The sequence below is a fragment of the Anas platyrhynchos genome, chromosome Z (genome assembly GCF_047663525.1).
Source record: "Anas platyrhynchos isolate ZD024472 breed Pekin duck chromosome Z, IASCAAS_PekinDuck_T2T, whole genome shotgun sequence".
Lineage (NCBI taxonomy): Eukaryota > Metazoa > Chordata > Aves > Anseriformes > Anatidae > Anas > Anas platyrhynchos.
Genome location: NC_092621.1, coordinates 31,650,106 through 31,665,000, shown reverse-complemented (window position 1 = coordinate 31,665,000; position 14,895 = coordinate 31,650,106). Strand labels below are relative to the sequence as shown.

General features: G+C 39.7%; 1 protein-coding gene across 12 annotated transcripts in view; it reads left to right on the top strand.

Moving 5' to 3' along the window:
- PTPRD (protein tyrosine phosphatase receptor type D) overlaps positions 1-14,895 on the top strand; it is a 397,236-nt gene that overhangs the window by 246,403 nt on the left and 135,938 nt on the right. For all 12 annotated transcript variants that reach the window (XM_072031736.1, XM_038171178.2, XM_038171162.2 and 9 more), the window contains 3 exons: positions 773-1,042; positions 1,706-2,287; positions 14,039-14,172. In XM_072031736.1, coding sequence (XP_071887837.1) covers positions 773-1,042; positions 1,706-2,287; positions 14,039-14,172 — 986 coding nt within the window. The remainder of the gene's footprint in view (positions 1-772; positions 1,043-1,705; positions 2,288-14,038; positions 14,173-14,895) is intronic.

The window sequence follows — 14,895 nt, the reverse complement described above, 5'->3', positions numbered from 1 at the left end:
TTGCCTGCATGAACAAATCCAGTACTTTGTACTGGCTTTGCTTAGTTTCTTTTCTGTGACTATATATATATATATGTGTGTATATATATATGTCTGTGTGTGTATGTACATGTATATATATATGTGTATATATATATATATTTGTATCTGTGTGTAATTATATATATTATTTCTATGTTTGTTTAAGTGTTAGTGTGAGGTCCTGAGGCTGCATCCACTTTGAATCTGAAAGCAATAAAATTGCACTTTCAGTGTACTGTAGGCAATGTGTTCCAGGACTGTGATGTGACAATGTGGTGTAGCACATTTATTCACATCAGCTGGAAGTACACAGCATTAAAGTTGGTTTTGGTAATCAATTCAAGCATGCTGTTTACTCTCCAATTTTCTTCTGTGCATATATATATGTATACTCATAAAATATATGCATATATATGTGTATGCGCGCGTGTGTGTGCGTGTGTGTGTGTATCTTTTGCATGGTGTTTGTGTATTGTTAATATGTAGTTAGTTAAATGTGGGGGCCCTAATAGGTCTGAATCAGCTTTTGTATGAATGTACCTAATAATATCCTCAAGTAAATATAGAATAACTGACATTGTGTGCAGACAATATTCTTGTTTAGTCTTGTATTTCTTTTATACATATTTTCTGGCAGATCAGAATAACATGTTAAAATGTTAAATCATGTCTGTACACTGCATGTAGTCTGTATGCAAGACTCAGTTTCTTTTATTTTGTATATGTTATTACCTTTTTTGTTTTGTTCCAGTTCGACGAGTCCCACCGAGATTCTCTATCCCCCCCACCAATCATGAGATTATGCCTGGCGGAAGTGTAAATATCACGTGTGTTGCGGTGGGGTCACCAATGCCATATGTGAAATGGATGCTAGGAGCAGAAGATTTGACACCTGAGGACGATATGCCAATAGGGAGGAACGTCCTTGAGCTTAATGATGTCAGGCAGTCTGCAAACTATACTTGTGTTGCTATGTCTACCCTAGGTGTTATAGAAGCAATAGCACAGATAACTGTCAAAGGTATATCCCAAACATACACATTTGTACATAGTTCAGTCTTTCATTCATTGCCCATATTCTGAACAAATAAATTGCACCAAAAGAGACTAAGTTATCTTACACTTGTAAGTCAAGAAAGTAACCATTCCAACCAATCACTGGCATAAGACAAAATACTGATTAAGACAGCAATAATTCTGATAAATAAATTCATAATAGTGTTTCATTATTTTCCTATGTCTAGCTCTCAGCCTGCCTTTAAAGTAAATAAAGAACTTCATAATCTTGCATATGTTTGTCAATAGCAGTAACTCTTAAGAACCAGTTGTTTGATTTTTGGAGTTGCTGGGTGTCCAAGTATCATGTTTATTGAGTAGTGGGTGCCAGAGATTCTGAAAATTAGTCTTTAATGGTCATCTGCTTAAGGAACTTACCATAAAAGTCAGTATTGTTGCTTTACATCAGTAACCTTTTACTACAGAACTTGAGATGTTTCTGATAAGTTTCTGGAGATAATCTTAATTGCCAAAAGCTCACGCTGAACAAATCACATGTTCTCTCTATTCCAAATTTCCTGATTTTTTGTTTGTTTGTTTGGTTGGTTGGTTTTTTAAATCTCATAACGTAATTATTAAGGTCTGCTGTTACATAGGGCTAACTGCATTTTTTGATATTTATCCTTAGCCTTACCCAGACCTCCTGGAACACCTGTGGTGACAGAAAGCACAGCAACAAGCATAACATTGACTTGGGATTCTGGAAACCCTGAACCAGTTTCTTACTACATAATCCAACATAAACCCAAAAACTCTGAGGAGCCATATAAGGAAATTGATGGGGTTGCCACAACACGCTATAGTGTGGCTGGCCTAAGCCCATATTCAGAGTATGAATTTCGGGTAGTTGCTGTAAATAACATTGGACGAGGTCCACCCAGTGAACCTGTGTCAACAAGGACTTCAGAGCAAGCACCTTCAAGTGCACCACGCAATGTACAGGCCCGTATGTTGAGCTCTACCACCATTTTGGTACAGTGGGAAGAACCTGAGGAACCTAATGGACAAATACAAGGTTACAGAGTTTATTACACCATGGATCCTACTCAACATGTCAACAGCTGGATGAAACACAATGTGGCTGACAGCCATATTACCACTATTGGGAATCTGGTGCCCCAGAAAACATACTCTGTGAAGGTTCTTGCTTTTACTTCTGTTGGGGATGGACCACTTTCTAGTGACATTCAAGTCATCACTCAAACAGGAGGTAAGCCAGCAGTAAACAGAATTTGAATGAAAAGAAGAAATTTTGCAGAGCAAAGACTTGATCATGAAAATGTTGGGGACTGGGGGGGGGAGGGGGAGAAGTTTTAAGGATTGCCACAGTTTATCCAGGCAACTTTAACAGATAGCTGTTTCTACAGTAATTTTTATTTTATTTTAATTTCCACACAGTATAAGTTACCACTGAAGAAAAGAAATTATCCCCTCATACTTGAAAGCATTCACAAAACATCAACCTTTGTGTAGTAACAGGCAAACAGTTCTCTACACTTTGAATTTATTAAGACAAATCCAACCTGTCCCTAAAAAGAGTAATACACAAGGTCATCAATTTCTCGTTTTATGTCTACAGTTGTGTTGTTTTGGTTCTGCATAGGAATTTTAAATCCATTAATTATTTTTATTAGCAAAGGACAAGCAGGCAAGCAAGCAAATCATTGCAGACAATTTTTTTGAAATCAGAAGCCAGAAGTTCTGGTGGAGCTACACTGCAGAAAGTGATTTATTGTAGCAATAAGAAATAAAAGCTCACTTTTTCTAGTTTTTAGAGAAAGCTGTATGAAGTGTTACTGTAGGTCATTGATTACCTAGAAATATTATGTAACACACTTGAATGTTTTACTACCAGAATGTTTCTTGTTGAAGGATTGTATCTTACCTCAAATTGTTAAAAAATGCACCTCTAATCATAACTTAAGACAGTTCCATTGGTTACAGCTTTTAGTTCTGTATGCAAATCTGTTAATTCAAAGTAGACACCAGTGCACACTTAATGAAAAACAGACATTGAACTATTTCTGTGGACCATTGTATGCATTATGTTACACGAAAGTCTAAGTGTTACTCTTCAGATTCTCAGCTGAGAAGTTACTAAAATAACTTTTCTAGACCTACTTGTGCATTAAAATGTTACAGAATCAAAGAATCATCTAGGTTCGAAGAGACCTCCAAGATCATCTAGTTCAACCTCTGACCTAACACTAACAAGTCCTCCACTAAACCATATCACTAAGCTCTACATCTAAACGTCTTTTAAAGACCTTCAGGGATGGTGACTATAACACAGAATCACACAGAATCACAGAATTGTCTAACCACTTTCCTGGGCAGCCCATTCCAATGCCTAACAATCCTTTCAGTAAAGAAATTCTTACTAATATCCAACCTAAACCTCCCTTGATGCAACTTTAGCCCCGTCCCCCTCATCCTGTCACTAGGCACGTGGGAGAATAGACCAACACCCACTTCACTACAGCCTCCTTTAAAGTACCTGTAGAGAGTGATAAGGTCACCCTTGAGCCTCCTCTTCTCCAGACTGAACAATCCCAGCTCCCTCAGCCTCTCCTCGTAGGACTTGTTCTCCAGATCCCTTACCAGCTTCGTTGCCCTTCTCTCGACTAGCTTGAGCACCTCCATGTCCTTCTTATAGTGAGGGGCCCAAAACTGAACACAGTACTCAAGGTGAGGCCTCACCAGAGCCAAGTATAGGGAGACAATCACTTCCCTAGCCCTGCTGGCCACACTGTTTCTTATACAAGTTAGGATGCTGTTGGCATTCTTGGCCACCTCAGCACACTGCTGGCTCATGTTCAGCTGACTATCAACCGATACTCCCTTCTCTGCCAGGCAGCTTTCCAACCACTCCTCTCCCAGCCTGTAGCACTGCTTGGGGTTGTTGTGCCCCAGGTGCAGGACCCGGCACTTGGCCTTGTTGAACTTCATACAGTTGGCCTCAGCCCATTGGTCCAGCCTATCCAGATCCTCCTGCAGAGCCTTTCTACCCTCGAGCAGATTGACACACACACACCTAACTTGGTGTCATCTGCAAACTTACTGAGGGTGCACTTGATCCCCTCATCCAGATCATCAATAAAGATATTAAAGAGGACTGGCCGCAGTACTGAGCCCTGGGGAATGCCACTAGTGACCGTCCTCCAGCTGGATTTGACTCCATTCAGCACAACTCTTTGGGCCCAGCTATTCAGCCAGTTTCTAACCCAACAAAGCGTACGCCAGTCCAAGCCACGAGCAGCCAGTTTCTTGAGGAAAACGTTGTGGGGAACAGTGTTCAAAGGCCTTACTGAAGTCAAGATAGACCACATCCACAGCCTTTCCCTCATCTACCGAGCATGTCACTTTGTCATAGAAGGAGATGAGGTTCGTCAAGCCGGACCTGCCTTTCGTAAACTCATGTTGACTGGACCTGATTGCCTCTTGCTCTGCAAGTGCCGTGTGATGACACTCAAGATAATCTGCCCCATGAGCTTCCCTGGCACTGAGGTCAAACTAACAGGCCTATAGTTCCCCGGGTCTACCCTCTAGCCCTTCTTGTATATGGGCATCACATTTGCTAGCAGCCAGTCGACTGGGACCTCCCCTGATAGCCAGGACTGTTGATAAATGACGGAAGGCAGTTTGGCGAGTACTCTCAGTACCTTCATGTGGATCCTATCTGTCCCCATCGACTTGCGTATATCTAAGTGCCGTACCAGGTCGCCAACCATTTCCTCATGGATAGTGAGGGCCACATTCTGCTCCCCATCCCCTTCCACCAGCTCAAGGTACTGGGTATCCAGAGAACAACTGGTTTAGCCACGAAAGACTGAGGCAAAGAAGGCATTAAGGACCTCAGCCTTTTTCTCATCTTTTGTAACTAACTTCCCCCCCACATCCAGTAAAGGGTGGAGGTTCTCCTTAGTCCTCCTTTTTATGTTTATGTATTTAGAAAAATATTTTCTGTTATCTTCAACAGCAGTAGTCAGATTGAGCTCCAGATGAGCTTTGGCCTTTCTAATTTTGTCCCTGCACAGCCTTACAACATTCTTATAATCCTTCTGAGTGGCCCACCCTCTTTTCCAAAGATCATAATCCTTTTTTTTTCTTAAGGTCTAGCCACAACTCTCTGTTCAGTCAGGCCGGTCTTCTTCCACAACGGCTTGTCTTTGGACACATGGGGACAGACCACTCAGCTATTAAGATTTCCTTCTTGAAGAGTGCCCAGCCTTCCTGGACTCCTCTGCCCTTCAGAACTGCCTCCCAAGGGACTCTGCCAGCCAGTGTCCTGAACAGCTCAAAGTCTGCCCTCCAGAAGTCCAATACAGAAGCCTTACTGGTCCCCTTCCTGGATTCTCCAAGAATAGAGAACTCTACCATTTCATGATCACTCTGACCAAGACAGCTACCGCCTATCACATCTCCAGCCAGCCTTTGCTGTGTGTGAATAGAATGTTCAGCATTGCACCTCCCCTGGTAGGCTCACTAACAGCTGTGTCAGGAAACTATCTTCTATGCTCTCCAGAAACCACCTAGACTGCTTTGTCTGGGCTGTGTTGTGCTTCCAGGATATGTCTGGGAAGTTGAAGTTCCCCACAAGAACAAGCGCTGACGATATCACAACTTCTGTCAGCTGCCTGCAGAACTCCTCATCCATCTCCTCATCCTGGTTCGGCGGTCGGTAATAGACGCCCACTAGGATGCTTCCCTTGTTGGCCTTCTTGCTGATCCTAACCAATAGGGACTCAACCTTATCATTCCTAGTCTCGAGTTCCACAGCATCATAACACTCTTTAATATAGAGAGCCTCACCACCACCCCTTCTGTGCTGCCTGTCCCTTCTGAAGAGCCTATAGCCAGACATTGCAGCACTCCAGTCATGGGAGTGATCCCACCACATTTCAGTTGTGGCAACCATGTCATATCTTGCCTGCTGCATGTGCTGCATAGCTTGCTTGTGCACATATGCAAATGTACACCATATTTTAATTTCGTCTTTTGTATTTAATTTTTATTTATTTATTTAGAAACTAGTATTTTTATTGGCATTAGTCTGCTTCTAGAATTCATATGCAAAACACTTTTAGTGAACTCCTTGTCTGTGTTTTCATTTATAATCATAAACTTCCTTATATTGGGAAGGGTTTGTCGGTGGTTTCTCCAGGGAACGGTGAAGCAACTGAAATAATGAACAGTAAGACTCGGCTGGACCAGCCCAGTTACATTACTTGCTGATGTCATTTCAGAAAAGCTGTGTTTATTAAAACCTTTAAAGAACTTGCCATTAAACATGCCCATCTGTTTCTGATTACTATTGTAATCTGAAGAAATTATGACAATGTTAACAGTGCAGGAGGGAGTCTCAATACACGTTTTCAACTTTGTAATGGAGTTGACTTGACATTGTTTATGTAAGACAATGTTGAAAATTGAAAGAAAAACAAAAATGTGGTACACAGGCAGCATTTTTAAGCACCGATACTTGTCCATAAAGAATATGAATATTTGAAGCCATAAGAGATAAACATACAAGAAAGTCTAGTGAAGTGCTCCAATGCTATGTTTCTTTAAAAAACGTGATTCACCCATCTTTTTAGCACTGCAGAATATGATGTCCTTTTCTACCAGATTTGTTGTAATCTAAACCTGAATATGATTGTTTTGGTTTAAGTCTCTCAGGCTGATAGACGTCCAAATAAATATACATGTGCCAAATAAGTTACACATGTAACATGAAAATAAATAAATAAATAAATAAATAAATAAATAAATAAATAAATAAATAAATAAATAGGTGGTAAATGGTAAATACGCAGCATTATCCTTTATGCATTATCCAAAAAATAAAAAATAAAAAAATGAATGATAACTGTGGTTTACAGCCTCTGATAGTTTGATTTCCTTCAAAATGTTCCTGAACTTTGGATCTTTGGAGGATGACTGTAAAAATTGAAGAATTTTTTAAAAGCCTGTTTATGAGAGTCTTCTGTTTGTTAGTACAGCATAGTGATTCCTTGAAAGGGCTCTGTGAATGCCTTCTCACTTTGCTGGTCAGCAGAAACTTTATTGAAATTGCAAATTGAATTTCTAATTAAAATATTAACTAGGAACATGTAATTTGTGGGAAAAAAGAAAGACATATTTATCAGAAAAACAAACATAAAAAAAAAAGTTTTACATTCAGTTTCAGGTGTAAGTATTCTGCCTAACATTTGTGGAAAAGCCCTGTCCTTTTGCCCAATTGTGGGCAAAAGCAGCAGTGTTTTCTTCACTATCAAGACACCATTTTAAGGAATTAGTCATCAGAAGAGAGCTGTAGAGCTGAGCCTTTCACATTAAGAGAAATTCCGTTCCAAAATCTACTCCTAAGAAAGTACTTATATATCATTATGGGTCAAAGGATTTGATTCTATTGAGGATGGAATCAGAACAAGTGTATTATATAGGCAAATTGAATTACAAAGACCAAGTTTTAGAACAAAGAATTAACTGTGTAAGCTTTAGTATAAAAATATTTATTATCCTTTATCTTCATCTGAAAACAAAAACTGTGTTGGTTTGTCTCCATTTAGCTGTTCTGGACGCATTTCTTATGAAACTTCTTATATTGCTTTCTTTCCTAAAACTGATCAACAGTATATGTACTCTCTGAGCAATATGCATTAGCCTCTGTGTAGCAGAAAATCTTCTGAACTTTAAACAAGTTAATAGAATCATAGAATAACCCAAGTTACAAAGGACCCACAAGAATCATAGAGTCCAACTCCTTGCTCCACACAGGACTACCTAAAAATTAAACCAATGAGAGCATTGTCTGAATGCTTCTTGACCACGGTCTGTTAGGTAGTGAATTAGTGGAGAAAGAGAGACTGAAAAATATTCCAGATATACCTGGATGTATACTGCAAAATATATGCTTATTTAAATGTGAAAATTGAAGAATAAAACATATTGCTAGCTTTAAAACAAGGATTGGCTGTGGATTGAAGACTAAGGATTATTACAGTTATAAATATCAAGCTTTTGATCATAGAGAAAAGGACAGTAGTGAGAAGGTCAAGTATCTGACTTGCAGGGAACATAAAGCATTAGCTTAAGAAGAATGATTAGAAATTCAGAGGAAGGTAGTCACTAGCAAAGAAATGCAGTTCTCTGTTGTAATAAGCTTGCTACTTTGCCAGATATTTCTTTCATGAACACATGAAACTCAATACTAGTCTCCTAGTGACAACACACTTTGTAGAATTGAGAAATAAAAGGCATGCTTGCTGCACAGGGAAGTTATGGCTTTTAGTATACATTTGTAGACTACACTGACCTCAAAGCAGAAAAAGACAGTACTGAGAGAATACTCACATAAGAAAATTCCATTCTGTTGCTTGATTAAACCAGTATGTTCTGTAAGCTCCTCCAGCTTCGTTTAGTTTCCACACGCCACCAAAGATTTTTTTTTTTTTTGAACAGGTGCTGTGTATTCCAGTCATAAATACTTAATAGTTTAAAAGTTATTATATCACTTTCTTATCTGCTACTTTTTCTTTGAATTAAGTATTAGGTTCCCTACAGAATGTATCAGTGATATAGTTTGTTAAGTTTCTGTAAATGTGTTTTTGTTTCCCTTCTTCATATCTTCTCAATCTGTTTGGAGCCATTCAGATTCCCTGTCACTTCTTTTTTTCTCTTGATGTTTTTCAGCTTCAGATTTGCAAAAATGTGGCTATAAAATATCAAGGATAACTAGGTTTTACATAAGTTATTGTTTCAATAAACAATATTTGATACAGTCCAATTAACCATTCTTTTGTCTTATAGAATTATAGCAAGTAGCAGACCTGTTTTTGAAAAGATTTGGAAGATGAGGATCTTAAAATGTATTACTACAGAGAGACAGGGAATACCCTTTATTTTCCAACTGCTGCCATATTTATTATCATAAAGCATAGATGATGATACAAAGACTGTAGTATCCTCAGGTTACTGCTGGTGCTGGCAGCAGGGGAGGTGTCCAGTGTCATTGTCGTGTCATGTGTCGTTTCCCCCCTCCCCCAGCAGGCTTAGCTGGGGCTCAGGCTGTTCAGGGCTTCACTCAGCCAGGGAGTGAAACTTCCCAGGCCAGAGACTGCCCAGCCTCCCTGGGCCCTGATCACTACCGTCACTACTGTCCTGGTAGTGAAAAGGCTTCTTTCTCCTTGTCTCCAGTCTGAGCATCTCGTGTCTCAGTTTATGCTGCTGCCTCTTGCGCTCCTCATGCACACTACTATGCAGAGAACGCCTGTGTCCCCTCTCTACTTTCCTGCTGGTGCTGGGCTGCTGCTGTGTGCTACCAAAGCCACACCTTCTCCTGGCTGAACTGGCTGGAGTCCCACAGCCTCTTCTTACTGGTTGTTTATTAAATTTATCCATTTTTATCAACATCCTTTTTCTGTTTGAGGTCCCAAACCAGATGCAGTATGCAGATGACTGTACACTGACAAGCTCTAAAAAGTGGGGACGATCCCTGCCATCCCCTGGCTCTCAAGCCTATGTCCTGCTCACACCAACTTTCTCGCCCTCTTTGCTGCCAAAGTGCATCACTGGGAACTGTTCAGCTTGCTCCCTGCAGAGCCATCCCTCTGAGTTACCCCAGAGCCATACCAGCCTCAGCTTCTGTCCCTGCAGGGCTCTGCCTTCCCAGGCCAGGGCTCAGCCTCTTTCTTGCTGAATGTCATGTCCCATCAGCCACTTCCTCCCCATTTTTCAGCTCCCTCTTAAGAGCAGCATGGCCCTTGACTATATTGACTATCCCGCTCCAGCTTGATGCCATCTGCAGACTTGGCACATGTGCACTCCATCCCTTCCTCGAGGCCACTGAAGTAGATATCATGCACAGGATGGGCTCCATTTCAGGGGCATTTTTCTTTAATTTTTTCATAAATTACTTGAATGAAGGACCTGAAGGTATACTAAATTTCCAGGTGACACTAAACAGGGAGGAGACACTGACTCCCTCAAAGTTAGAAGAGCCTTGCAGAGAGATCTTGACAAGTTAGAGGGCTGGGCAATTACTAACTGTGTGAAGTTTAACAAGAGAAATCATGGGATTTTGAACCTAGGACAGGGCCACTGTGGATGTACAGATTAGGAGATGAGAGGCTGGAGAAAGAAGGCCCAGCAGAAAGGGATCTGGAAGTTCTGGTAGATGACAAATTGAATTTGAGTCCACAATGAGCCCTGGCAACCAAAACAGACAACTGTATCCTGGAGTAAATCAAAAACAGCATTGCAAGCCTGCTGAAGGAAATGATAGTCACTGTCAGGCTTCCCACCTCTCTCAAGTTCTTGAACCTCTAGGTAGTGGTTGGGGGAACAAAATCCCTCCCACTTTAAGCAAATAGTAGGTCTGAGCACCTGATGGAAATGAACAGGTAGAAGTCAATGACATGAATCCCAGGGTCCTGAGGGAACCATTGGACACAGCTACCAAGCCACTCTCCATCATACTGGAAAAGTCCTGCCACTCTGGGGAAGTTCCTAGTGACTGGAAAGAGGAAAACTTCTCTCCCATTTTTAAAAAAGGTAGAAAGAAAGACACAGAGAACTACAGACTGGTGAGCCTCACCACTATGCCTGGCAAGATCATGGAACAGATCCTCCTGGAAGCAATGTTAAGGTACATGCAAGACAAGGAGGTGGTCTGAGACAGTCAGCACTGTTTCATCAAGGACAAATGTCTGACCTGGTGGCCTTTGGGATGGAGCGACTGCATCAGCTGACAATGGAAGACTGAACAATACCATCTACCTGAACTTCTGTAAAGCCTTCAACATGGTCCCACATGATATCCTGATCTCTAAATTGGAGAGGGATTTTAAGAGTGGACTACTCAGAGTACAAGGATTTAGCTGGATGGCCACATAAAGAGAGTTGTGTTCAACAGCTCTATATCCAGGTGGAGGCTGGTGATGGAAGCTGGTGTCCCTTGAGGATCTGTTTTGGGACTGGTGCTTTTTAATATCTTTATAAATGGTGTAGACAGTGGGATTGAGTGCACCCTCAGCAAGTTTGCATATTAAACCAAGCTGAGTGGTGCAGTTGATGCAACAGATGGAAGGGATATCATCCAAAGGGACCTCACAAGTCCCTTGAAGAAGTGGGCTCACATAAACCTAATGAGGTTCAGCAAGTCCAAGTCCAAAATGCTGCACCTGGACCAGGGCAATCCCAGACATGAATACAGACTGGGAGAAGTCATTGAGAACAGCCTTGCAGAGAAGGACTTGGGGGTTCTGATGGATGAAAAGCTCAACATGAGCCAGAAGTTCATGCTTGCAGCCCAGAAGGCCAACTGTGTCCTGGGCTGCATCAACACAGGAGTAGCCAGCAGATTGAGTGAATGGTTGTCCTCTACCCTTGGGAGGCCCCACTGGGAGTACTACATCCAGGTCTGGGGTCCCCAGAATAAGAAAGATGTGGACCTGTTAGAGTGAGTCCAGAGGAAGGCTATGAAGGCGATCAAAGCGATGGAGCACTCCTCCTACAAAGAAAGGCTGAACAAGATGGGGATGTTCAGCCTGGAGAAGAAAATACTTACATACTTAGAGTGAGCTTATAAAAAAGATGGAGAGTGACTTTATATATAAGTAGATAGTGACAGGAGAAGGGGGAATGGCTTTAAATTGAAAGAGGGGAGATTTAAATTAGAAGTCAGGAGGAAATTCTTTACTCAGAGGGTGGTGAGGCACTGGACTCTCAATCCCTAAAGGTTTCGACAAGTCAGATGAAGCTTTGTGCAACCTGATCCAGTGAAAGGCATCCCTTCTAAATGACAGGAAGCTTGGAACTAGGTGATCATTAAGGTCCCTTCTCACTCAAGCCATTTGATGAATGTATGATTGTACTGCTCTACTCTGGTACAGCCTTACCTCAAGTACTGCGTACATTTTTGGTTGCCACAATATATAAAGTACATCAAACTATTAGAGAATGTCCAAAGGAAGGCAACAAAGATGCTGAAAGGTCTATAGGGCAAGATTGATGAGGAGCAGTTGAAGTCACTTGGTTTTCAGCCTAGCGAAGACTGAGAGGAGACTTTGCTGCAGTCTACAACTTCCTCATGAAGGGTAATGCAGGGGGAGGCACTGATCTCTTCTCTCTGATGACTAGCAATAGGACATGAGGGAATGGCATGAAGCTCCATCAGATTGAGGTTCATATTGAATATTAGCTAAAACTTCTTCACAATGAGGGTGGTTGTGCACTGCAACAGGCTCCCTAGGGAAATGGTCACATCACCAAGCCGAACAGATTTCAAGAAGCATTTGGACAGGATTCTCAGAAATATGATGTTTGATTTTGGGTTGTTCCTGTAGGGAGCCAGGAACTGGACTTAATGATCCTTGTGTGTCTTTTCCAGGTCAAAATATTCTATAACTTTATGATATTTTCCTATTTTATTATTATTATTATTATTATTATTATTATTATTACTTTGTAGTATGCAGAAATGTTCTCTTCTTACACAAGGGATATTTTAGAAAAATTACTGATCACTCTTACCTATCTTTCTTTCTGTGAAGAGATTGTGAAGAGACTCTCACTCATTCCCATAGAAATAGGCAATATTTTTCTACACATTTCTTCTATTTTTTCCTATTTCTCAAATGAAAGTATGAATTGTAGGGAATTGCAAGCTCCACACAGACTGAATATGCACTTTATGTTGACAGGTTATCTGTCTGTTTAAAGGTTAGATATCAAACTTCTACCACATACACAAGGGTATTTTTAATCTACATAGTGACATTCTGCAGAAGTCTGTGGGAGATAAGAATTACAGTCACAAATTATTTCTACCAGTTACTTAGTGATATTTTTAAGTCTCTTACTATACAGAAGAAATGTACTTGTAATATTATAATAAAATTCTACCCTGAAAAGTGACTTGTGAGGCAATTATTATCACACTGTAGTTGTCACAGCTGTTCTCAATATGTGCTAAGAATTGCATCTCCGTTTTTTTGTTTGTTTGTTTTTTTTATTCAACAATAAGGACAAGACACATTTTATTCTTGAAAATATAGAAGTGGTGTGTAAGACTGTTTGATGCATTATCAGCATCATTATTAACTGAAACTAATGTTTTAGAACTTGTACGCCACAATGATTGTATACATTCCAGTGAAAGGATATATTTTACCATCTTTTCCCAATCATAATAAGTTTTCCAGTTATAATAATAACTTTAATATTTAGTGTAGATATGAAGAAGTAAATGAGAACAAAACATTTAGCTTAGGCAATTTCTGCAACCATTACACAAGGCTTTAAAACAGAATGTTCTTTACTACCAAAATCAAAGTTACATTTTTAGTTCTTGCAATTAGAAAGTGTTGTCACTAGAAATCCAGATGTATTGATAAAAATTCCAGTCATTAAAAGTGTGAAAAAATGTCACTTAATGAAGATCTCTTCAGTAGGTTGTAATTTCTTTGGGTAGTTAAATCATTCAGTATTCTTAGAGAGCAAGATGTGTTTAGCATCTTAGTTGTGAGTTAAGCATGATTTTAATACTGTGTTATTGAATATTCTATCCTATCTTGGGTAATACTAGCATTTCCCACATAACGCCTGTATAGACCTCCACACACACACACACACACACACTTGCCATTTCACACATTACAAACTTGCTGGTGTTCAACACCAAGCTTCTTTCAACTATATTTCAGTTCTTTGTATATTATTTGCACTGTGAGGCTTGAAATCCTTGATAATTTGTGATATGCAAATTAAAACTTTGTTCTTTTTCTGAGTTCAGATTAATTTATTTCAAAACACAGTTAATCAATTTGTATAAAACAGTAAATTCAATAAAAGTAATATTGTGTGAAATATTCAGATAACAATTTAAAAGGCTTTAATGATATGTGTTTAAATAGCCAGATAAACAATTGGAAACACTACTAAAATCTTTTTTCTTTAGTGCCTGGACAGCCGTTGAACTTCAAGGCAGAACCTGAGTCTGAAACGAGCATATTACTTTCCTGGACACCTCCACGCTCTGATACTATTTCCAGCTATGAACTAGTTTACAAAGATGGGGAGCACGGGGAAGAGGTAAGAGAAAATATTATACATCTTTTAAGTACTTTTTAATGAGTTAGTTGTAAATGCTACCATTGGTCACTTTCTTCAGTATGAAAGCCTTGATATTAAACAGTTTGTTAATCCCAGCAGTAAGCCTATTTGACTTCAAATGTGTAAACCAAAAATACCCTTGATGGTTACTACCAAAGGAAATTTGTTGTTTTTCACAGGTGTTCACATGGATATTGCATCCAGTTTCTGATGATACTGATCTCTCCAAGTCTGTTCCTCCACAAAGGCTTGGAAGCAGAGGTGTTTTGTTGAATGTTATAGAGTTACTGATTTACTTTTTTTTTTTTTTTTGCACTTGCACTTTGCAGTCTATTTTCAGCCTTAGAGAATATCTATTTGCCACCATGGAAGACATTTAATGAAGCTTATTACCTTTCAGTAATCTTTGAGAAGATTTTTTTTTCTCTCTCTCTAAAGATAAAAAGCTACTATGGGCTTTTTCTATACCATTGTTTCATAAAGAATGTTGAGTTTGAGAGCCTCAGTGCTGTTAATGTAGAAAAAAACATTCTTACATCCAATATCAAAACCATGTGGTATTGCCAGATGTCCCAGAAAATAAATAAATAAACAAACAAACAAACAAACAAACAAACAAATAAATAAATAAATAAAAGAACCTGTCAGTCTCAGAGGAGAGTGTCAACTTCATTGATTTGTGCTGCATCATCATCTCATTGC